General features: G+C 39.5%; 1 protein-coding gene across 1 annotated transcript in view; it reads left to right on the top strand.

The window, feature by feature from the left end:
• The first annotated feature begins 1,121 nt into the window (after positions 1-1,121).
• The window catches only part of LOC149180941 (Acyl-CoA N-acyltransferases (NAT) superfamily protein), a 120,288-nt gene continuing 96,441 nt past the window's right edge, over positions 1,122-24,968 (top strand). Inside the window, exons 1-2 of the mRNA XM_089416392.1 lie at positions 1,122-2,445; positions 2,834-2,886. Of these exons, the coding sequence (XP_089272518.1) occupies positions 1,981-2,445; positions 2,834-2,886 (518 nt within the window). The 5' untranslated portion in view covers positions 1,122-1,980. The remainder of the gene's footprint in view (positions 2,446-2,833; positions 2,887-24,968) is intronic.

Below are 24,968 nucleotides of genomic sequence, written 5' to 3'. Positions count from 1 at the left end.
ATTAAAAATAAAAATAAACTTATAATGATGATTAATTTTCTACTAATATTTTTTCATCTTTAAAATTGTATTTTTAATTATTTATAGAAATTAAATTATAAAAATTAAGATTTGGAAAAAAAATTATATAATTCAATTCCAATTTTTATGGACAAAAGAAATCTAATTACATTGAAGGTGTTTCTTTGCAGGGTTGGGCTAGGTTGGGCATACATTGTTCATCCTAATCAGTAACCAATCAGTAAAACCCATCCATTTTCGTCTTCCTTCATAAAACCACCTTTGACCACATGGCATTCTAGAGAGTCCAATACATCAACCTCACTGCTAATAGCTCTTGGTGCTCTGAAAAATGCAAAGTCGTCAACCTCACCACCAACAACTCTAACTTGGTCACTGTATAGCTTTCCAAGAACACCCGAAAAAGGAAGTCGGGAAGTAGTCTCACACAACAAATCTTAAGACCTGGCCTATCATTTGAATCCACATTCACTCCTATAATCCTCTCAGGAATGATTTTCTTATACTCTTGTGTAGTATCCAGAAAAGCAACATGGGGCCCTCCAAATGCCATCAAAACCCCAAACCTCTGAGCAGAGCAAATCCCATAGCCATATTTGCTCTAAACTCTCTGGGAGACTTCGATATCATCAAAGCCAACAAATATGGCTATGACAACCTTAACACACATGTGCATTCATGATGAAATCAAAGTAATCCCAAACCTCCCCTTTGATTTCAAGATACTAGACCAAGACCACGAAATAATGTTGAATAGACTAGTGAAATTTCATATAAAGATCAATTGTACAACCTGAAAAACAAGTTGCTTCGCTGGGATCTAAGACCTCGACCGATATCAATCTTGAACACTGACCAAAATCCAGGTCCGTCAACAACTTGTGATACAGAGAAAATACAATTGACTAACGATGACACAGTTGCGAGCAATAAACTTACATCATAGTAATTAACTTTATGCGAATACATTTAACAATGGGTCATAAATTTGTGACGAGATGATTTTCCCATTAGGTTCGCACTTGATGAAAATTTCTATTTTTTACTTCCCTATGTTATAAGGGGGCAACGAAGTCTCGTAAGGCATATCCACGCTTGTGTAATACGCCACGCAGTACCATTTCAACCACGCCAAAAGGCTATCCAATGCTAATCGAGATTTATGCTTGTGGAGGAGAAGAGGCGTCTCATGCTCTCTACCAGTGTGGTAACGTGGCAAATGCGTTGCTTTTTAATTCTCATGCCGTTTCACCTCATTTGACTCGAGCAAACCTGGTATATCCAGGATTGTGATTGCCGTTCAGTGTTGGATTAGTAGTCCACTCTCCCGTTTGCTTAGAAGGCTTGCTAAGTTTGTTCAGGATGCCAACTAATCAAGTTTCAACTTAAACGCATGCAAAGCCATTCAAAATTTCTGGAGATGTTATGCTGGAATTGCTCTATTCATATGGATTAGGCTCAAACTAATAGGGGATTTTGTGGTGCAGCTTCTCAAAAATCACAGAGGAAAAAACTTTGATGCTGTTTCATACTTATACTATGGAAATTCGAGAGACATACATCTTTGAAAAACAGTAAATATAGCCTAATATATATTCCATGACCAATTCATCCATGACTTTGTTTCTTCGCAGCAGTCTATCACGGAATCTGTTATAGTATATCACAGTAGATTTGGGTAAACCGAAGTGCATTTTTACCAATTTTCAAATATCCCGGAACATTTTTTAAGAATATTGCAGGCATTGAGTTTATTGTATCTTGGCAGTATATAATAGACGAGCGCCAGCCACAGTACATTCATTGTCGAAAGTGTCATCGTCAGGTTTTCTGAATGAATAAACTTACCCATGACAATTCTCTAACTGGCTGACATTTTTTCCTGATGCATTTGCACTTGGGTCAGCTGTTGCCATAAGCGGCGAGAACATTGCTGAAATTTCATTAATTGTGCCTAACATGGTCCAAATTAATGTAAAGCATGTTTCTGCTGTGCTTATGAAACTGAATAGCTCTTTGAAGACAGGTGAAAGGTGCACCTCATGGAATCCCACCCCAGTTTGTAGTCTGAAATGCCCTAATGCATTTTTGGGACGTGTCACAGATCCCAACAGCAGTGGTTTTCTCCCAATTAGACACAATTCTTTATTAGCTTTTCCTAGATCACCCACAAGTAGGATTAAGACAACGTTCAGTTATTCTGCAAAAGATGTGACTGTTGGAGGTAGAAATGAATTACAAGAAGCTCAAGTTTCAAACCAAGAAGAAGACAATGGATTGCAGTATTTGACAAGTGGTCATGGATGGAAAGTTCGATTTTTAAATCAAGAGAGGGAGGAAATGGATGAGGTGGCAGAAATTCAAGCTTCAGCCTTTCACTCTCCATCACCTATTTGGGACAGTTTTGTCTACAAGATATTCAAGGTCAGGGTTAAGTCTGTATTATGCTTTTCAGGTTTTCTTGTTTTTTGCTCCTTTTTTGGTTAGATTTATTTTTCTTTTACCGTCAAGAACCAATGAAGTTTTGAACACTCTATAAAGCAATGTCTATGGTTAGGGAATAAAACTGAGAGTACTTAATGCTTCGTCTGTGCATTCCAGGCCATCTGTGGTGATCAGTACCAATTAATGTGTTTTTGTGAACAAGTTCTAAATTCTAATTTGTTCAATCTTGCCGTTCTTAGTCGAAGGAGTGACTTGACCTCTGTTTTATTTTGGTTGAAAGTAGGGTTCTATTGATTCCTGTATCTGATTAATTAGAACAATTAGATGTTCATTTTCTCATTTCAATCAGTGTTGATCCATGAAACAGGCGGAAGTACTCAGTGCTCTCCTGTACAGGATCAGGCATTCCCCACCTGACAGGTCAGATGATATTGCCTTTGAATTCATTTTTTACATGTGAGTAATGCTTGAAGAATCATGAAAGCCATTATATGATTTAAGCTTCCGATGTTTTGAACTATCAAGACATAGTCCATCCCCGGGAAGAATATGATTACTCGAGGATGCACTGTCTTAATAGTCCAAAACGTGGGAAGGGATATCATACACAGGTTTCCATAATTCTTCTAGTTATTGTCTTTGCTATCAATGCGTTCTTCATTTTCTTTATTTTGATGGATGCACACTCCGCTTTTCATTCTATCCCTTCTGGAGAAACATTTCACAGTTGTCAAAAAAATTGTAAGCTCACATGAAGCCACTGAATATTTTCCTCTTGTTCAGACCATTGATAACTTTGGGTCACTGGCTAGTTTTAGTGGGCCCGTCACTAGCAGAATTTCTAACTTGATTTATCTCAAGCAGGAATATTTTCCCCAGTTTCAAAAGAATTGATGATTTAATTCCAAAGTTTTTGTACTAGAAAATTATGAAGTTGTTTTTTGATGGACTCTATATCTATTGCTTGTAGTCTAAATGTTCTATGTTTTTAACCTTTTTCTGGGCTCATTTTTCTGACCAGTTTTGTCCAAAATCCAGTAAGAAATTTAGAAGGATCACTGGAACTGTAACTCACAGTTGTTGAGATTGCACAAGCTGAGTGCTCTAAAGGTTTTTTAGGGTGCTGAATCAATTTATGCATTCAAAAATGCAATTTAAGCAATGCAAAATTGCCATTTCACCAACAATTACATAGCTCCATAGCTCCATGCTGATGATGGTTGCTGAAAAAAGTAAAAACATAAAGTGTTTAGACTTATTGCATCTATTGTTGAAAATTTTAGTTCTTGAAGTCAGCACATTTAATTGATAGAGATTTACATTTCTTCTATGCTAGTAGATCATTCCCACCTCTTCCCTGGATACTCCCAAATATATATTAGATCCAGATCTTTTGGATACGTCTTGAATCCTTCATAGTTAAATATCTTCAAAGATAGATCTGCACGGGATCCACTCTGGATAGTTATAGGGTTCCCAGTTGTTTTATGTCAAAATTGAAAGTACAGTTGGAACTCAAGAGAAACAGGGTCGAACAGTGTACAGAAGGATCTTTGAATCCACAAATGGCAACGGATTTTTCTCACAAAGAATGAGGATCTTTGAGCAGCAAACCATATTATATTTGTTCATAGTTGTGAGATGACTTGCATGCATATTTGGTAATGAAAAATATGTGATGAAAAACTATAGTATAGCTCCAATACAGAAGTATGCATCTATAGATACAAAAAATATGCATAATGTTCCAAAATTTAGAAGAATTCCAGTGTCTGGAACATGCAATAAATAAGAAGCAATAATTCATTCCTTGAAAGTTTTTATGCAATCTATATTTATGAGTTTTTTATTAATATTTTTGAGGTTCTTGGGATATTCCTTTAGGTTTATAGGTAAATGGGTATCAAAGACATAAGTATATTATCAGAGAAAATGTTGACTGTACCATATCATACTTTAGGAAAAATTCACCTAATTTCGTACCACTGCTAAATGTCCATACAGCAAAGACCAATGCAGCCGGATCTTGCATACTATGTTTGTATGCAACCTTCAGTGTACATTTCAACTGATTGAGTTGTTTTCTCTCTTAAATAATTAAGCAGATCATGTAACTATCCAGTGAAACAGCTTATGTAATATGTATTGCTTTCCAGCACAAATAGTCTTCTACCCATTAACTGATCTCACAGTGGTGTGGATTTGAACTAATGTACCTAACCATTTGATTCCTTTTTTGGATCCAATCTACGAAGATTGCATTTGTTATCATGATATTTGCCCCATAGCAGAACTTGCTGAGTTTGACTTTGGACTCACGAGTCAACACGTCTTGGCTCAGAAAATGAGCCGTTCAGATTTACAAGAGAAACAATATTGCTGCCTGTGTGTCTGACTGGATGGCAGTGAGTTTGATTTGCAAGTATTCATTGGTCTAGCTTTATCCTAAAAGTACTCATTAAGATTTTCATTGTCTGACAAGTTTGACTTGTGAGCCTGTTACCACACAAACTATCACATTTAGCTTAAAGTCCCCAAAATAGGGTATTAGCCTTGTGGAACTTAGGAGGTTTTCCACACTCACCTCACCAACACTCCTCTGCACTTTAGACTTAAGAGAGGGTTCCTAGTCAAGGGGGTTTCCTTATTGGTTACTAGGCTTATTTCTTGTAGTAATAAGTGGGAGTAAAGAAAATCTAGCAACAATGTAGATGGAAAGGATAAAATGAAATGGGCTTTATGTGATGAGTAGAAGGGAGTCCAGCATCTTATCTATTTGGGCCATGAAGTCATTTAAGCAATCTTAAGAGGGCAAGTTAAGGCCATATAAGCAGCTGTCTGATGTGCTCTGCACTCCTTGACTTGGCTCAGCAATTTACATAGGGTCAACAATCAATCTAAGGATGTGAATTATTGAACACTTAAGTTTTGGTGATTAAAACCTTACAAGGTTATGAGGGAGAGGGTCTGTCTATATCCACAACTCAAAGCAACAATAAGGTGGCCCCTTACCCCAAGACTGTCTACAGACACACCTAATCAAGAGATGTAGAATGTGTAATGTTCTGACCTATGAAGGCAGATGACCAAAGACTATAGGATAAGAGTTAACTTTATCAGTGTATGCTCCTCCAGTTTAGCATGGTGCTCCTCTATGGCCTTATGTTTCCTTTGGCATTTATAATCCTGTAAAATGTAATCTTCAAATGGTGCCCTAGAACATATATCTGCACATAAAAATTACATGTAAACAACACAACTTACATAGATAAGAAACTGAGTCCTCCAAAACTTGGAGCTAGCTCGCTCATAAGTTCTTCCATTCATTACTCAATCCAATCCAAGTTGCAATTGGAGTGTGGAAATCCTTATATAGATTTGAGATCCAAGTCCTCATACAATTAAACATGATTTATTTTAATAGATCCACTTTTCTATCCAACGAATACAATAAAAATAACATCCTCAACAACTTGCTTTCTAAAAGTAGTTAGAAGTTTGTGCTGATTTTTTGTGTAGCATCGGGAGGTATTCCCGCATGCCGAGAAGCCTCCTATGTCAGCCAATTATGGAAATTAAAGTATTTTTTTTTTATTTTCTGGGCATCATGTAGGCTCAAAATGGTCAAGTCAGCCCCACCATGAAAGGGTGTGTCCCTGGATCAAAATTTACCCATTTTGACAAGTATATATACACAATGTGACATCTTCATTTGACCAAATTGGATCATTACATCTTCTCTTCAAATCAGCCGTACATGTGAGCAAAAAGAAGGCTGAGTTGACTGAAATTTGACCGAACTTGATTTAAGTGAGTTTGACCATTGACTGCAGTATGGATTTGACTGCAGGTTCGAGCTTGACTAAGGGTTGAAATTCTGACTATTGACCAGTATTGACTTCTGTATTTTTTGATTGGTTTGACTAATGTTGGCTGGCTGGAATTTTGACTAGGTTTGAATGGTATTTGGACTTGGATTTTGACACAGATTTCCAGACAATTTTTGTAATTGTAAACCTTGTGAAAAAATAATTTATCCTAGAAGAAAATTTACTAGGTTTTCTCCCAAGTTTGGGTTTCTTAGGGTAAATTTGTTGTCTCTATTGTGCATGGTTGTCTCTTTATGATCTTAGTGTTTTCACTGCATTATATTTGAAATCTTCTGTGTATAATTGCTCAATAATATCAGTGGCATAAGATAAACTGTATGAAGATTATTAGGTAGTAATTATCAGATTAGAAGATTGGTTTCTACTATGAATCTTGTAGAAAATTCAACATGGCATTAGAGCCTTGTTAATGGAGCAACCATTGAAGTCAGCCTAAGAAACAATGAGATGTCACTTCACTTGTGTAAGAGAACAAACCCTAGAGGAACCACAACTATCTTGAAGAGACCGAGTTTGCATCTGTTTTGCTGTTTGTGCAGGGCCAAATCAAGGAAAGTTTGTTGAGAGGATCCGCAACCAAGGAAAAGGGGCTGCAGACCTTGCTGCAGACCTTGTGTAGACCCAACCAAGGAAAAGGGGCTACAGACCTTGTGTAGAGTCTAGACCTTCTCTTGGAGGGCCGGGATAGTTAGGTGCTGACTGCAGTCAAGAAGAGGACTAAACCGAGGTCTGTGAGGAGTTTTAAAGAGAAGCCAAGGTGGAAAAGGCTACAAGGAAAGTCTGGTGTGAGGGCCGCAGTCAATCTGTGTCTAGGCCACAGCCTTAGAAGAGGGCCGAGGGCCTCAGAAATTGTGCTCAGGCAGGCTGAAAGGCCTTAGGATCATAACTAACAGTCCAAGAGCCTTCTGGGGAGGGCCGAGTACCCTTAGGCTTGTGGTAAGGCTAGTAGAAGGTGGCTGTAGTGGATTGTAGTGGACAGCAAGGAAGGAAAGGATGAGAAGTGAAATTTGGGGGCTAATAACAAGGTGATTGATATAGTACATGTGACTAAAGAGAAGCCTACCTGTGAGTAGCAAGTTGACAGTGATCAAAAGGAGTTGATCTCTATGTGAGCATTGGAGGCAAAGGACAACCTGGTACAAGAGTTGGAAGACTTAGGGTTTGTAAACCCTAGAGAAGACTTGGAGGTTACAACTTATATTGAAGTCTTGGATAAGAAAGTCCCAAGGTTTGTGGGATGAAACCCTAGAGCAAGACTTGGAGTGCTAAATGCAAGTGGAGTTGGTGTGATGCATACTTGTTTTATCTCCTCGATAGCATGTGGAATGACTTTATGTTGATGCTAGCTTGTTGTTAAACCTTTAGTGTGGCTAGGTAACTCGACGAATGGCTTGCTATGCCTAATCTACAGTGTTGTTTCTTTGTAGATAGTTCCAGGCTCGGGAACTGTGCCAAAGCATCTAAATAAGGATTTATTTAAATGGATGATAAATGAATCAAATCATTCACATATACGTAACCCAATATCTTAAAGATTTCTCAAAGTGTTGATCCAGTACTAACAACATGCTAATCTTTAAATGTTTATGATAAATGAAAAAGAAAATATTTGATAATTAAATATCCTTCCTGAATATTTATATTATCAAACAAAGCAGAGGCGTATAGAAAGATTTCTATAGCTAACAATTATACATTTGAGAGATGACAAAAGGAAATAATTTAATGATGCAGAGGTACTAATTTAAACAAACTGTTTAATTAGCTAATCTCAATGATGATAATAACTTTGCAAGGGCTATCAGGGAGGTCAAAACTCAACCTAGCTTTACCTAGTACTTTTATATTACCTCAAATATATGAAGAATAACAAAAATGATTACACAAAGGAGACTCACATGAACACAAATGCTGCTAGAAACTGAAGCCAGAAGCCTTTGATTATCTTCAAGATTTCCAAAAATACAATAATGTCTCTGGTTCTATCAAAGTATCAACCCTTCTTACTTCGAATTACAATGTGTATATAGAGTGTAATTCAAAAATATCTAATCTGTTACAATCTTTTACATAAAATAAGTTTTATCCAAAATAATTTGGATACTTCTAATTAATACAACTCAAAATAGAAATTATGGCACTAATTTGCTGGAATTTGTACATTATTTGAGGATCTAGTTTCTAATTGTTGCCTTTAAATTTGCTTCTGTTGATTTCGCTCTTGTCTTTGCTGTACTATTCCTTGAAAGGATTCATTCTTTTTACTCAATAAGTTCTAGGAACTTATCCCACTTCTCATCATCTGGTGTTGAAAATTTAATTACCCTTCTGTATGCCTCATCTACCTCCGTGTACTTTTCAAAAGTAGGCTTACAAAGAGATGGTGAATTTCATTTGAAATAAATAAATCATTTTCTAGAACGTGAATGAAAGTATTACCATCAATGATTCCTTTTACTTTAACCAATCTTGAATTGTCTTTTGCTATATCATGTAACTTCTGCTGGTAATCTTCCCGCTGTATCAACTGGCCATGAGAACCTCTCAATGATGGAAGTCCTTTTTGCTAGAGAACAAAGAACTTTTTATGAAATCTTTTAATTTGAACTTCTAAGCTTTGACATTTATTTTCCAGCTGTAGCATCAAATTTCTCTTTGTCAACACTTTTCTTACTTCTAGGACTGCATCTGTCCTGTCTTCTATCCCCATGTCTTCAAGTTTTTCTCTAGTTTTTGAGTTCAAAACCTTAATGATCCTTGTTTCTTCTCAAGGTCTATGGTCCAAATCTTCTTTGATCTCTGCAATGGCTGCTTTTTCTTTTTGTGCCAGTTGTTTCTGTTCAAAGATAATCTCTAGATGACCAAAAATCTGTAATGACTGCATTAATATCAATCCAAATCTTCTCTGTAGCTTCTGATAAATTCTGTTTACTGGTAGATTCATCCATATATTTTTCAAGTTGTCTAGTAAGCTTGAAATTTTTCTGTACCTCGGAGATATATTCATTATCAACTTTGATTTTACTATCTTCTGCTCTTTGTAGTGATGTTTTAAGTTTCTCAATCTCAATGTTTCTCAGTGATAGATCTCCCATAGCTTATGAACATTGTTCAGTGGTCTCTTGGTTGGTTGACCCTATTTCTGCTATAAAGGTTTTTGTAATGATTGGTTGTTCTCTCTCCATCTTTGCTTCCATTTTCTGAATTTGGATGTTCTGCTCAACGATCATATGCAACATATTCTCTTTCTCCTTTTCTAATTTCCCTACTTGAGCTTGAGGATGCTTTGTTGTAGGCAATTTCAGTGGTTTCCTTAATGTTTGAATGTCTACGTTTCTATTCTTAATTATTTTTTGAGCAGCATTTACATCATTAGGATCTAATCCTAATTTAATTACAATATCTTCCAAAGATTTGATTCTAGTATCCTTAGCTAAAGATGCCATCTTTTCTAGTTTAAGCTGAGAATGAACATTATTTAAAGAAGCTAGCAACTTTGAAGCTGCCATGGCAAAATTTGTCAAGGAAGAATAAATCATCTCACCAGCCTGTTTGTGTAGATCAATCTGATCTATGGGGTGGGTTTGTTTAGTGTCAAAAGAGAATACTAATGTCTTGTAATCCTTAGCCGTTTTTGGACTTGGGACCTTTGGCTCAATAAATGCTAGCTGAAATTGTTTTCTGTCAGGGTCTAATGTAGATAATAATCTAGTTTGAGTAGTAGAGGTTTGCTTCCAAAACTCAGAATAGGTAGCAGTCTTTAACATTTCATTCTTCTTCTTCATTTCTTTGAACCTAGCAAAAATACTTTGCTGATCGGAAGAAGGGGAAGTAGATGGATAAAGAATTATTTCCTCAGTTTGCTACAGAGAAAGTACAAGCTTGCTTGATAACACAACTATTGTAGACATCTCAGTATCTCTGACCTCTGATAATTCTTCTTCTGTGTTCTTTGTCTTTCTCCTATTAAAAACTCTGAATTCTGCTAACTTAAACCTGAACTAGTAGGAGACATACTTTCACTTGGTCTATTCAACTCTTTCTCTTGAAGTTTCCAGAGCTGTTTGACTGGGAATTGGTTCTTCAACCTCCTGCAAAGTGTTCTCCGCCCATACCTCCTGATTGACATATTGTTCAATTTCTGGTTTTGAGATATGAGTGTAGGGAGCAAATTTTTGTTCAACTCTGATAGATGAAATGATTCCCAGAGGATCATAAGTCCAACTAAAACTTGACTTAAATTTCATTTAGGCTAATAAATGTAAAGTCCCTTCCTAAATTAATGTCACTGATTCATTTTCCACAATTTTGACATTTTTGGAGGCCATGGGACCCACAACATTTTGGGAAAACGACTTAGGAGGAGAAAGGGGGCCGAATGTTTTGTTCATGAAGAGTGGGGGCCACCCACATGAAGAAACACACATTGACTAAGGAAAAAATTCGAATAGCCAAGGAGGGAAGTCAATAGGCTAGATGGAGGGGTCCATGTGGGGAAAGGAGGCCCACGAATTATAAATAGAGGAGGCTTAGCCTCATTTGGTATCATTTGCCTATTGAACTCAATTTAGTTGCTCAAGTTGTTTAGTCGGGTCACTTGCTGTTTAGCAATGAGTTTTCCAAGCGGAGAACTCACCCTTTCTTCGGTGGACCACGAGTGCCACCCTAGTGAGGTTCCATTCTACCATTTTGGAGTAGTGTTGGAGAGGATTCAGAGCATAACACTCAGCCATTACCTAGCTAGTGCATATTCCAGGAGGACGTAGGAAGGGAACACGTGGGAGCTATTTCAGGGGTCTTTTGGGGTGCAATTGTCGGGAGAATTTTGGTGAAGGAGTTTCAGTGGGACACTAGCCTTTGGGAGAAGTTTGGGAGCAAGAGCTCGTTGCTTGAGAGTAGTACGACATATAGCATTCAGGGCCAGTGCAAAAGCCTTTCACTGGGAACACGTGGGAGTTTGTGGGTCAAGTTGTGGGGCAAGTATTTGCTGGGAGAGACAAGGAGAATTTTGGGGAAGTGTATCTCAACATTTTTGGATTGTTTTGGAGGGTTTTACTGCAGTTCCAGGCAGACCATACTTTCCAGCACTTGGAGGAGGATGTGTTACTTGGAGGCCGAATTTCCGGGGTCAAAACCATGTCAAAACCCTTTTGGGTTTTGGTGTGTTTTGTTTGAGGAGCTTGGTGTTATTTTGGTGGGTTTTGTTTGAGGATCTTGGGGTTATTTTGGTGGAATTTTTTGAGCACCAGAGGTGGGGTTTCTAGCAACATCTTTAAAACAGACAACATAGTTTTACTGGGGCAACGCAGGGCATTATTGTAGCCGTTGTTTCTATCATCTGGGCTTGACATTTTATCACCCGGGCTTTGTCACACTTGCCATTGAGGCAACCCCAGGTGCACCTCTTCCACATTATTGTACTTTTGCTCCCATATCATAATAAAATGGCTCAGTTGGTTATTATTTCTAGACTTTACATGGGTGTGCACTGAATATTTAAATTTTATGGTGTTGTATTTATTGTGTGCTTTGTATATCATTGTTTTTCCTAGTCTGGGACATTACAGTGGTATCAAAGATTAGATCTTGGCTCAGTTGTGGTGGACTTTTCCTATGAACAAGGAAGACAGGCAGAACATCACTTACTGGAGGCAGAGGTATAGGAGCAGGAAAAGAGAGTTGGAGATTACACATGATCTGGAGGCACATGGGAAGGTAGTAGTTGTCGCTGAGATGGGGGAACCCAGGAGTAAGGAAGAAGCAACATTCGATAGCCTCTTAAAGGCCTTGAATGACTTGGCTAAGGGACAAAAAGAGATGTTGGAGGAAATCAAACAACAGAATGGGGACAAGAGCCTTCATCGTGAGTTCCTGTTTGGAGAGACCTTAGGGGCCTCACCACAGTATGACCACCCTTCACCAACCACTCACCCACCAACTTTCAGTGGGCCATCTAGAACCATGCTGCCTGCTTTCTTATCATCAACACCCAGTGAGCATGGAGGACCAGATGATCAGATGCCCATGGGAGATTTCTTCAGGGAATGGCAAGCCATGGGGGAAGACTTCAAAGCATCCCTGTCATTCAGGGACTATTGCCAGCTCAAACAGAATGAGAAGAGCAGTTACAATGGGGGACTGAGTTCACATAAATTAGAGTTACAATGTACCATTGGGAGGATGTATTTCCCCACATATGATGGCTCTACCAAGTGCGCAACTTGAGCTTGGGTGGAGAAGTTGGATACTTATTTCCAGCTTAATCGAATGATGAAGGTGGAAGCCATCAAAATGGCTACCTTGGACTTGGAGGGGGAAGCGCCTCAATGGTGATTTCATGGCTTGTCCACATTGGGGCATGCCAACGTGACCTCTTATGAGGACTTCACACAGAGAGTGGTGGAGTGATTTGATAAGAGGGACTCAGAGGCTTACTTCAGGGAGTGGACCCAACTTAGACAGATCGGCCACCCAGAGCATTACATATTAGAGTTTTTGAGGGTTTCATTTATGGTGCCGAACCTATCTGAGGCTAGGAGGGTGTACACTTTCATAGAGGGGTTACTGGAGCCATTGCATGGACTGGTGAAGTCACGCAGGCCCTCGACCTTGTAGGAGGTGGTGACTTGTGCTAGAGATTTGCAGGGGGCAATCCCCAAGACCAGAGCACCTTTTCCATCATGGACTCCCAACTGGCAGAAGGGAGGTGACACTAGACCCCCACCACAGTGAGCAACCCAGGGGCGTGGGTAGTTGGATGAGGGGACCAGGAGAGACCTTCGGAGGAGGAAACTATGTTTTACTTGTCGGGAGCCATGGGCGCCAAGCCACCAGTGCACAGCTGGCAAGGCCCACTATATCGAGGTCTTCTCAGAGAGTGATCAGGAGGATGATGTGGAGTTGGAGTTTGGTGGGGGAGATAGCGAGGGTCAGGCAGAGAGGGGACCACCACCACCACCACGACTCGGGGTAGCACCTTTTGCACCAACTGGGGGAGTCCTTGCTTCTTTGCATGGACTCCCCAAAATTTTGACTTTGAGGATACGAGGCCAAAGTGTAGGGTAAACATGTCTCAGTTTTAGTAGACAGTGGGGCCACCCACAATTTCATTAATTCCCACATGGTCCAGAGGTGAGGCATCACTACAGAGGAGTTCAAGGGGTTCTTAGTTTTGGTGCCGGGGAATAGGACTATGCAGTGCACCCAATACATTCTCGCATTGGCAGTGACCATGGGGAACTATTCGGTGACTGATCATTTCTTCGTTGTGGATGTGCTAGACACCAACATGGTGATGGGTGTCCAGTGGCTCTACTCCCTTGGCCGGGTCACCTCTGACTAGAAGAAACTGGAGATGGAGTTCACAGGGCCAGATGGCAAGTTGGTAGTTCTTTGGGGCATGCACTCGTACTCTCCACAAACAGTTTTAGCGCACGGGATGGAGGCCGACTTGAGGCATGGGGACATAGCGTGGGCAGTGGAGCTGAGGATTTTGGAGGTTGGAGGACAGCCCAAGCCACCTCATCCAAACATACAAACTATTTTGGATAGATACCTGGTAGTTTTTGGGGACATACCACCAAGGCAGCCACCTGATAGGGGTTTTGAGCACACCATTGAGTTAGAGCCTGGGGTGTAAGCGGCCATCACCACTCCTTATAGGCATCCTAAGGCCTACAAGGACGAGATAGAGTGGGCTATCAAGGAGTTGATGGCATTGGGGCATATTAGGTCAAGATCTAGCCCCTTCACTTCATCAGTAGTACTGGTGAAGAAGAAGGATGGGACACTACGCATGTGCATTGATTACATGGCGCTCAACAAGAAGACCTTGAAGAACAAATACCCCATCCCGGGCATTGATGAGTTGATGGATGAGCTTAGAGGATCGAAGTACTTCTCTAAGATAGATTTGTGCTTAGGATACCACCAGATCAGGGTGAGGGATCAGGACATCCCCAAGACGGCTTTCAGGTGCCACTATGGTCACTTTGAGTTCTTGGTCATACCCTTGGGCTGACCAACGCACCGACCACTTTCCAGTCATGTATGAACCATGTACTTCGTGGGCAGTTGTGGAAGTTTGTATTGGTATTCTTTGATGATATCTTGATTTATAGCCGCACATGGGAAGAGCATTTGCAGCACTTGGAGATGGTGTTGCATATTCTAGAGGAGCAACAATTTTATGCCAAGCTGTCCAAGTGTGAGTTTGGGCTGACAGAGATGCTTTACTTGGGACACATCATTGGTGCAGATCGAGTGAGAGTGCACGAGGAGAAGATGAGGGCCATCTGGGATTGGCTTGAGCCCTAGAATGTGACCGATTTGAGGGGATTCATAGGTATATGCACCTACTATAGGAAGTTTGTAAGGGGCTTCTCACCGCTAGCAACACCCCTCACAGATCTGATCAAGAAGGGGGCTTTCACATGGACGGACAGAGTGCAGTCAACATTTGATCGCCTCAAGTAGGTGATGAGAAGTTGCCCAATTTTGACACTTCTGGATGTCACGCAGCCATTCACATTGGAGTGTGATGCATCTGGCGAAGGGGTTGGCGCAGTATTGTCTCAGGATGGACACCCCATTGCCTTCGAGAGCCGGATGTCACACAACCATTCACATTGGAGTGCGATGCATCTGGCGAAGGGGTTGGCGTAGTATTGTCTCAGGACGGACACCCCATTGCCTTCGAGAGCTGGAAACTCCTACCTAGTGGCTAACAGATTTCGGGAGAAGACTGACCACAATAGTCTTCGCCATTTCGTTGGACAGCAAGGCCTCAGTGACAGGCAACAGAGGTGGGTCCGCAAGGTGCAGACCTACGATTTTGACATTGAGCATGTCAAAGGGCAAGCACAACATAGTAGCAGATGCATTATCCAAGAGGCCCACGACACTTTCACTCATGAGCATTTGACATGATTGGAAGGCGCAGTTGCTAGTGGAGTACTCCAAGGACCAGAGGGCATGCGAGATATTGGAGGGCATTCATGCTGATGTGCTATAGGGTGATGGCTGAGGTCATCTACTACAAGGGGCGTTTATTATTGGTGTTCGATTCGCAATTGAAGGAGAGGATTTCCATGCAGCTCATGACTCCCCACTATTGGGACATCAGGGGTTTCAGAAGACATACATGACAGTCAAAGAGCGGTTCACATGGAAAGGCTTCAAGGGGGCTGTGTTGAGATATGTGTAGGATTGTGAGGCTTGCCAAAGGAACAAGGGGGAGTTGACTCACCCAGTTGGGTTGTTGCAGCCCCTTCCCATTCTTGAGGGGAAATGGGAGATTATCTCCATGGATTTCATCATGGAGCTCCCAGTGGTGTAGGGGAAGGATTGTATATATGTGGTGGTAGACCAACTGACCAAATATGCCCACTTCTTCGCCATATCGACACGGTTAGTGTTACTTGGGAGCGGGAGCGAATCTCGGAGCATGTTTTATAGAATATATTTATTTTTTATATTTTGATACATATATGTCAATAAAAACATGTAGAATAATGAATTAGATATAAAAAACATAAAAAACATAGATTGAACCATATAACAACAATCATCTAGAAGTTATAATCTTCATCAACCACGTCCACAAGTTAGTAACATAGTAACATACAACATATTGAGTCTCATGATTCATCAATCTTAAAGTTTCAAGCTTTCAAAATTCAATATATAACATTTATCATCCTTGATCACCAAAGTTGTACTTGTAAGCTAAGTGTAACCATTACAACAAATAATATCTAACATGAAATGAAATGTTATAAAATGAAACAACTTTCAACTTTCGTGAAGCATCATATTCATAATTCATTACTAATGAGTTATAATTGCCAACTTCAAACTTAAGTTGTCATATATTGTTTAAAAAAATATCATAATAAATATTAAAGAGTCAATAGTTATAAAAGCTACTAGAAACTAGAAAAGAGAAGTAAATCTATTATCTATTTCTTATGCTTGGGCCTCTTGCCACCACGAGAAATGTCTAATTTTTTAGTCTTGTTGGAAAATCAGGATCTTTGTCATTAATATCACCCTCTAAGCATTAATTTCCAGAGGTATCTTTGTCATTACCTCTGTATCTACATAGAGATCTTTGTCATTAATATCACCCTCTAAGCATTAACATAAGATAGAAAAAGCATAGCATGTCAAGTCAAGATTTTGTTTGAGTGATGCGTACATTTTTAGGAGGGTCATGATAGAGGAGTTCGACAACCAATTTCACTAACATCAAGGTACATAGAGGGATTGGTGCTCTTGATTAAATACGAGTTCCATACCCTAATACATGACAAAATTCAATGGAAACATTGCAATCTCCCAATCCTGAAATCCTGAAAAACTAATAAGTCTGCTGGATTTTGAATGAAATCACAAATTCTACTTTCTCCATATGAAATCCAATGAGGCTGGAACCACTCTCAAACATCCTGAGCCATTTCATGGTAATGTTAAAAATTTAAGTAAAAGGATGAAAATGAAGATTAAGGAGAATGTCATGTTTACTTTAAGAATTTAACATTACCATGAATAGCATATCAATACTAGGGCCTAGACTTGATCATTAAGCTGCCCCACTCAAAAATTATTTGTTTCTTTAAAAAGAAATTGCATTTCGAACATTATTACAAAAAAAAATTGCAAAAAAGGCAAAACGCTCCCGAAAAGGCATGGAGCGAAATTTTTTTAGGGAGTGTGCTCCCGAAATTGCTCCCTTTTCGGGAGCGATTTTTGGAGTGCGCTTTCGAGTCGCTCCCGCCCAGAGCGCGGATTGGGAGCGGGATCGGGGGGGGGGGGGGGCTCCCCCGCAACACTGGACCCGGTATATAGCGTCACAGGTGGCCAAGTTATTCTTCAGGGAGGTCTTTCGCTTGCATGGACTCCCTAAGACCATAGTTAGTGATATAGATAGTTGGTTCATGGGAGCATTTTGGCAAGAGCTTTTCAGATTAGTGGGTACTGAGCTCACCCCCAGAATGAGTTACCATCCACAAACTGATGGCCAAACTGAGAGGGTCAACAAATGGTTGGAGGGATATCTTCGGAACTACGTGACCGAGCAGTAGAGAGCATGGATTCAGTGGCTACACCTAGGCGAGTACTACTACAACACCACCCACCACATGTCCATCAATATGTCACCCTTCCGTGCCTTGTATGGATATGATGCTTTGCCTTTTGCTGACATTTTTTTCTAGATAGTAGGGCCCCAAAGGCCAAAGATTGGATCCAAGAGAGACAAGACATCCTCAAGGCTCTCAAGGATAACATACTGATAGCTCAAAATCATCAGAAGATGTATGCAGATAGGCACTGGGTTGAGAGGCAATTTGAGGAGGGGGACTTGGTTTACTTCCGATTAAGCCATATCGCCAGTTCACCTTGAAGCAAAAAGGGGTCGAGAAGTTACAACCACGTTTTTATGGGCCGTACAGGGTGATTCAGAGAGTTGGAGAGGTGGCTTATGAGTTAGAGTTTCCCCCAGGGAGCAAAATCCACAATGTCTTCCATGTGTCGTGCCTCAAGAAGGTGTTGGGACAATAGGTGACGACAGTTGTGGAGTTGCCACCATTGGATGATGAGGGGCATCTAGTTCTGGAACCGGAAGCCATTTTGGAGACTAGGGAAAGGAAGTTGAGGAGAAAAACTATTAGAGAGTATTTGGTGCGTTGGAGGAGCTTACTAGATGAGGATGCCACCTAGGAGGGTGAACACATACTTGAGCACCCAACGCTGAAGTTGCTTGGGGACAAGCAACATTTGGGAGGGGAGGACTGTAATGTCCCTTCCTAAATTAATTTGTCACAGGTTCATTTTCCACAATTTTGACATTTTTGGAGGCCATGGGACCCACAACATTTTGGGAAAATGACTTAGGAGGAGAAAGGGGGCCGTAATGTTTGGTTCATGAAGCGTGGGGGCCACCCACATGAAGAAACACACACTTGCCTAAGGAAAAAGTTCAAATAGCCAAGGAGGGAAGTCGAAAGGCTAGATGGAGGGGCCCACGTGGGGAAAGAAGGCCCACGAATTATAAATAGAGGAGGCTTAGCCTCATTTGGTATCATTTGCCTATCGAACTCACTTAGTTGCTCGAGCTGCTTAGCTGGGTCACTTGCTGTTTAGCAACGAGTTTTCCAAGCGAAGAACTCACCCTTTCTTCGGTGGACCACGAGTGCCACCCTAGTGAGGTTCCATTCTACCATTTTGGAGGAGTGTTGGAGAGGATTCAAAGCATAACACTCAGCCATTACTCAGCTAGTGCGTATTCCAGGAGGACGCAGGAAGGGAACACGTGGGAGCTATTTCAGGGGTCTTCTGGGGTGCAATTGTCGGGAGAATTTTGGTGAAGGAGCTTCAGTGGGACACTAGCCTTTGGGAGAAGTTTGGGAGCAGGAGCTTGCTACTTGAGAGCAATACGACTTACAACATTCAGGGCCAGCGCAAAAGCCTCTCACTAGGCACACATGGGAGTTTGTGGGTCAAGTATTTGCTGGGAGAGACAAGGAGAATTTTGGGGAAGTGTATCTCAGCATTTTTGGAGTGTTTTGGATAACTTTTACTGGAGTTGTAGGCAGGCCGTACTTTCCAGCACTTGGAGGAGGACATGGTACTTGGAGGTCAAATTTCCTGGGTCAAAACCACACCAAATCCTTTCTGGGTTATGGTGGGTTTTGCTTGAGGAGCTTGGGGTTAATTTGGTGGAATTTTTTGAGCACCAAAGGTGGAGTTTCTAGTAGCATGTTTACAACAAACAACAAAGTTTTATTGGGGCAATGCAGTGCATCATTGTAGCAGTTGTTTCTACCATCTGGGCTTGACATTTATCACCCGGGCTTTGTCACGCTTGCCATTGAGGCAAGCCCAGGTGCACCTCTTCCACATTATTGTACTATTTCTCCCATATCATAATAAAATGGCTTAGCTGGTTATTATTTCTGGACTTTACATGGGTGTGCACCGAATGGTTAAATTTTATGGTGTTGTATTTATTGTTTGCTTTGCATATCACTATTTTTCCTAGTTTGGTACATTACAATAAACTTTCAACTTCCTTATCAACTGCTCTAGTGTTTACTTAAATGGACCAATTTGAGCTTTTAGTTTGAATTGGGCCTTTTGTTTTTTGGATAGAAAATGAATCTCATCCATATTCACACTCTGTGTAATGAATTCAAGAGCAAAAATCCTCATGGGAACAAAAATTGGGAATTTGTATGGCTGTAACTCAGAACCGTAAACTCTGATTTTTGTGAACTTCTGATATAAGTACTAGTCTCCTACCTTTGATTGCTCACTCAGATGCAAAATCCTTTTAATTTTTGTTGATATTCTCGGGACAACATCACTGCTAAGGAGACATAATGACAAATATAAAAACTGATCTACAAAATCAATGAAAGAGTAATCTTCTGAATTTCTTATGACTAATGAAGTCCAATGAATAACATACTGTGGCTTTCCCTGTGAGTCAAGCTTTTGCAGTGGCATTTTAAACCTTTCAGAATGATGATATAAAAACAAATACACCAATACAACTTGGTGCTTGAAAGATATTTTTGCACTAAACGTCAAAAAATTCTCATGAATAATATCTAAGATAAATTGGGAAAAATTAAAAAGAATAGAGGGCTTTTTACCAGGTGAAAAGACTGACAAAATCCCTAAAATAACCTCATCAACCCTCTCATCACTTCGGTAACCTAATAGACAACAAGCCATAGAAATTACTTGTCTTGACATTTCTAGAAAAGTTGCTGAAGAATAAGGTGGATTGTGACGAGCTAACTCAAAACCTTATAGCATGAAAGATTCAAAAATACTGATTCTCTGCTGAAAGGTGAGCTTTTGCTAAATTTCCATTCATGAGTCAATCAAAAATGTATGAAGAGAAGTTGGAGGAATAATTTGCAGGGCTTGGCAAATAGATTCCAGAGTTATAGAGAACAAACATTCCCCATTCCTAGCTACAATTGCCCTTTGGTTAGGTAGGTATCGATTCTCACACCAGGTAATAAACTCAGGGAAATGATAATTTTGGGGAAAAACAAACTGTGGCAACATGGTCTCCCAAAAGTTGAATTCATCATTGACATCTTCGAATTTCTGAAATGCCCAATTGTGGAGTTCATACAGATCGAATTCACATTTGGTTTCAAGGATTTTAAAGTCTGTGTCTACCAGAGGGAATTCATCTAGATTAGGAACTGGAGAGCATAGTGTTTTCAACAAATATTTTGGCTTTTCCCTTCTTATTAGCCATTTCAAGTTTAAAGAGAACAAAGGTTTAAGAATACCCAGTGATTTGTTGGCTAATTGAAGTGGTCGACTGTGGAATTTTGATACCTTTTGTCGCTGAGCACCTGGGCAACATTAGAGAAACGAAGGAAAAAAGGTAGGCGAATGAAGGATAGAAAAGATTATCAGATGCTTTGAAATAACCATTATTGGTGTTAATCTTTGGCGCGTCACCATTTAAGTATCTGGACATTGGCGGGAAGAAATAAATGATAGCAATGGTTAATTTACTAAATTTATTGGAAAGATGGCGGGGGTCATTTTGGTGGTAGAAGTGCCAAGTTGGCGGAGGTGGTAGTAGCGGGAGAGAGTGGAGGGAAGGTGGTTTGCGGGGGGGGGGTGTGTGTGTAGCGGTAAGTGGTATATGAGAAGGGGGCTCCTACAATGGATGAGTGGCCGACACGTCATAGCTGATGGTTTTAATAAAACAGCTTTGCGAACCCATCCCCCCCACCCTTCATTAAACGTTGAGAGTGCGGGGGGTCTCGCAATTCATTTTCGTTTATTGATGGCGGCGGGGAAAATCAAAGCCGTTGAAAGTTGCTTGGTAGATAACGCCGACAACTTTATTTTAAAATAACCAATAAAAACTTTATTTGCTTCTGATATTTATTTAGAGTAGCATTTATAAAGAATATGCCCACTTTATTTACAAAGTGCAATAATTAATTTTTGTTTTGTTTTGTTTTGAATACTATACAATCGAAGAATAAATTGCATAGGTAAAAATAAGTTACAACACACAAGATGAAGAAAACCTAGCCCCTATAGATCATGCAAAAAAAAACAACATGGATTAGCATGATGTGATTGTCTTTGCATGATGTCTTGGAGAGTTCATGATGTGGTGTTCATTGATGTTGGCCCATGATGCTAACTTGGAGGATGATTGAATTTAGTAGGTTGCTTTTTCTCTAGGGAGATAATTCTTTATATTCAGAGAAGGAGATTATTCATTGGAAGATCAAGATGCTATGATAGTGTGGCCGACAACTTTGTTGCAAATGACAATGGTTGATTCCAAGGCTATAGTTAGTATTTGCAAATAGTAGATTTGGTGGAGTTGTAGAGGGAGTGGACAAGTGTCGATATATATACTTTCCGCATAACAAGGGAGTGTCAAATTTTCATGTTACTTCAAAAGTATTTACACCATGTTTGGGGGTGCTTCATGAGATTTGATACGTGGTGTATGTTCAACACCTGATGGTCTAAGATGGATTGTAACATGAGAGATGGTCCATGATGGATATGCATAGTTGAGATAGCTTACTTAGTGGATGCTTGACCTTAGTTGATTGCAAGGCCAATGTTCTTCTCTTGGGTGTTGGAGATCTTGTGGAATTTTGGTGGGTGCCCTTCATTGAGGCCTTATGGAGGAGCCACTTGTTTGGAGCGTGTCCTACAAGGGATGTGGAGCATTGTGCATCATGGAGAATGGCTCCAAAGTTCAAACCCTAGTTTGAATGTGGCAACCTAGTTTCCTACTTGGAGGATTGGAGATGGCTCGGGTACATCGTTAGCTTCAACAATGTTCTTGTAGGGGGTAGATGACCTAGTGGAGTACATTGCTTTGGAGGATAGATGGAGCCTATGGAGGTTCATGATGGACTAGTGTGGACTTACCATGTGTAGCTACATCACCTTGGAGTCATTAGTGTGCATGACATTGCCATTGAAGCATGACACTTGTACTTTGTGTCACTACATTTGGAAAATTTCAAGCTTGAAATTCAAAATTCGTTGAATTTCATAGTGGGGTGAATTAATTTGAATTCAAATTGGAAAACTCGAATATCCGTGTGAGTTTTTCGCTGTTCATGTGGGTTTTGGATGTCCACAACGCGTGCTCATGGTTTTCATCTTGCATGTGCTAATGGTTTTCTATTTATTTTGTCGATGCCCATGCCTGTGACTGTGCTCGAGTCCCGCTTTGCTTTCTCACCATGCAACTTGTAGGCTATAACAGTGCCAGTCCTTCCCTCTTCGCAGATTTAGTATTACGTCAAATTTAATGCCAAATTTTGTCACAAAAATTTTCAATGTCGAATTTTTGTTGAACTAGAATTTGATTTTGAACTATGTGAGACTGCTTGTACTCTAGAGATGATGTCTCACTTGTGTGGTTACAAGGAGTCTTATAGGTTGCTTATAAGGTTGTAGACTTACATAATATTGTTTTTCCTCCCTTACCTCTCATATAAATAGAGGAAGGAGAGAGTCTTTCTATGTTATATTCATTCACTCACTTGTAATCACTCTTGTGATGAAATTTTGACTAAGAGAAGAGAGTGGACACTTCCTCTCTCTCTCTTAAGTTTTCACTTGTATTCTCTCTCTCTCTTTGGGTGCTAGGGTTTCTTGGTCCTCTTGGAGTTTTGAGAGAAAACCTTAGTGTAGATTTGTGAAGATGAGAAGAGGACGTCTTTTTGGAGGTTGTGTTGGATAGATTCTTGCTTTTGGATCTTCTTGGTTGAGATAGGGTTTGATGATTTACCTTAGCTAGGGTTTTTTGGATTGTTGGAGTAGCCTTGAGAAAAGGCTATGGTATGTACTAGTGTTTCATCTTGAGCTTATATATGAAGTCTCTGGTTGTCTACATCTTGTGTCATTTTTAGATTTGAATTTCAACTACAGGTTATTTTTATGCCTTGCTATTTACAGTTATTTATGTCTTGCTGATAGGACATGTTGCACACATTTTGTCAGAGTTCCAAGGAAGCGGAAGTACCAAATTTTTTCAACAAGATCGGATCATCTATCGGCAATTCACATGTCGTAAAACCATTCTGCAAGTTATGTAATGAAAATGATCCTAGTAAGACCTTGAGTATATGTAACAAACTAGGTAAGCCTATAATTCTGATGATGAATTTCATTCTATGAGATTTTTTAACCTCACTGATTACTAGTGTTTCTAGACACAACTAATCAGAAGAGTTTTTCCCCTCTAGCTTAAACCCCAGAGCTAGGGTGAAATTTATTGTCAAAATCGTAAGTGTGTCATAATGTTTTTAGTTAAGTCTGATGTAAAAGTGATTTGGGAATAATTTAAGCTAGTTGGCTTAATTATTTTATTACAAATCACTTGGTCTACTAGATCATATTGTGTCGCAGATGGGTTATGTGTCTTGAGGGTCTAAGCCAAATGTGTATTCCCCCTTTGAGGGTTGTAAATGTAAAATCTTATGTATTAGAGGGTGGAAAAATAATTAAATCCCCTCATGTGTAAATTAATTATTTTTTTTAGCAAAATAAAATTAAATCCTAAGCCAGAAAATTAATTAATAGAGTCAAAATTAAATTGTCTTAGGAAAAATAATTCTCCAAGTGGAAAAATTCGTGGGTCCTAAAGGAATCAATTTTTAAAGTCCTCCACCAAGGGAATATTGTATATTTCAAGAAAATTTGGACCCTTGGACCTTGGTGGTTAAGTCAAAATCAAATTTTTGAGGAAATTAGCTCAAAATAATTAATTTTGAGCTAATAAAAATGGAATTAAATGATAAATTCGAAAATTCCTCAAAAATAAAAAATCAAGAGCCAAAATTAAAAAATCTTGAAGTGTTTATCAACAACCAAGATTATTTTGACAATGATCAAAGAAACTAGCTATTATTTTTCCACTTGGAGGATAAATCTATAAATTAGAATCATTTGAGTCTCTAGCATCTTGATCTCTGGCTAAAAAATTTCTGCTGAAGCAACTTTGTAACTATTGTCCTGTTGAAAATTATTTTTTCAATCATAATAAAGACTTTGCGGTGCAATTCAAGGTGTTCTTGCTTATTGATTTGTGGTATGTGCTGACTACGTACATCTCTATGTTGTGTTGAATATTGGTAATATTTGTTTTTTCATTAGATGGAGATAAAACCATACTATTGATACGTTTGGGCTAATCTTAGGTGGTTTGATTCCCCATGTGATCTAACAAATTATTTTGAGATAAATTCATAGTGCTTGCAGGTACTTCAGTCCTTGGCTTCCAAGTTCACAAACTTGTGCAAAAATCACTGTTGCTTGGATTCCATATATTTATATGGTGGATTAAATCTTCGCTAAGGTTATAGTATAAATTGCGGTTTCTAAAGTATTTTTAGCCATTCTTCAAAGGAAAAAACTCCATAAAAAATATTTTCTCATTTTTTTTTTTAAAACCCTTGTATATTTGTAGATCTTGTGAACAATTTTGTAGATCTAACTTGTAAATTATTTTTCCTAACTTGGGTTTTGGGTGTCTTATTTTTATTTTTGCAGGTTGGATCAAGGGATCAAGTGGAAAAAGAGTTAGAT

Source organism: Pinus tabuliformis, chromosome 3_2, assembly GCF_031772625.1.
Source record: "Pinus tabuliformis cultivar Carrire ecotype Pingquan chromosome 3_2, CPIR1, whole genome shotgun sequence".
Classification (NCBI taxonomy): Eukaryota; Viridiplantae; Streptophyta; class Pinopsida; order Pinales; family Pinaceae; genus Pinus; species Pinus tabuliformis.
This window is presented reverse-complemented; position numbering and strand designations above follow the sequence as displayed.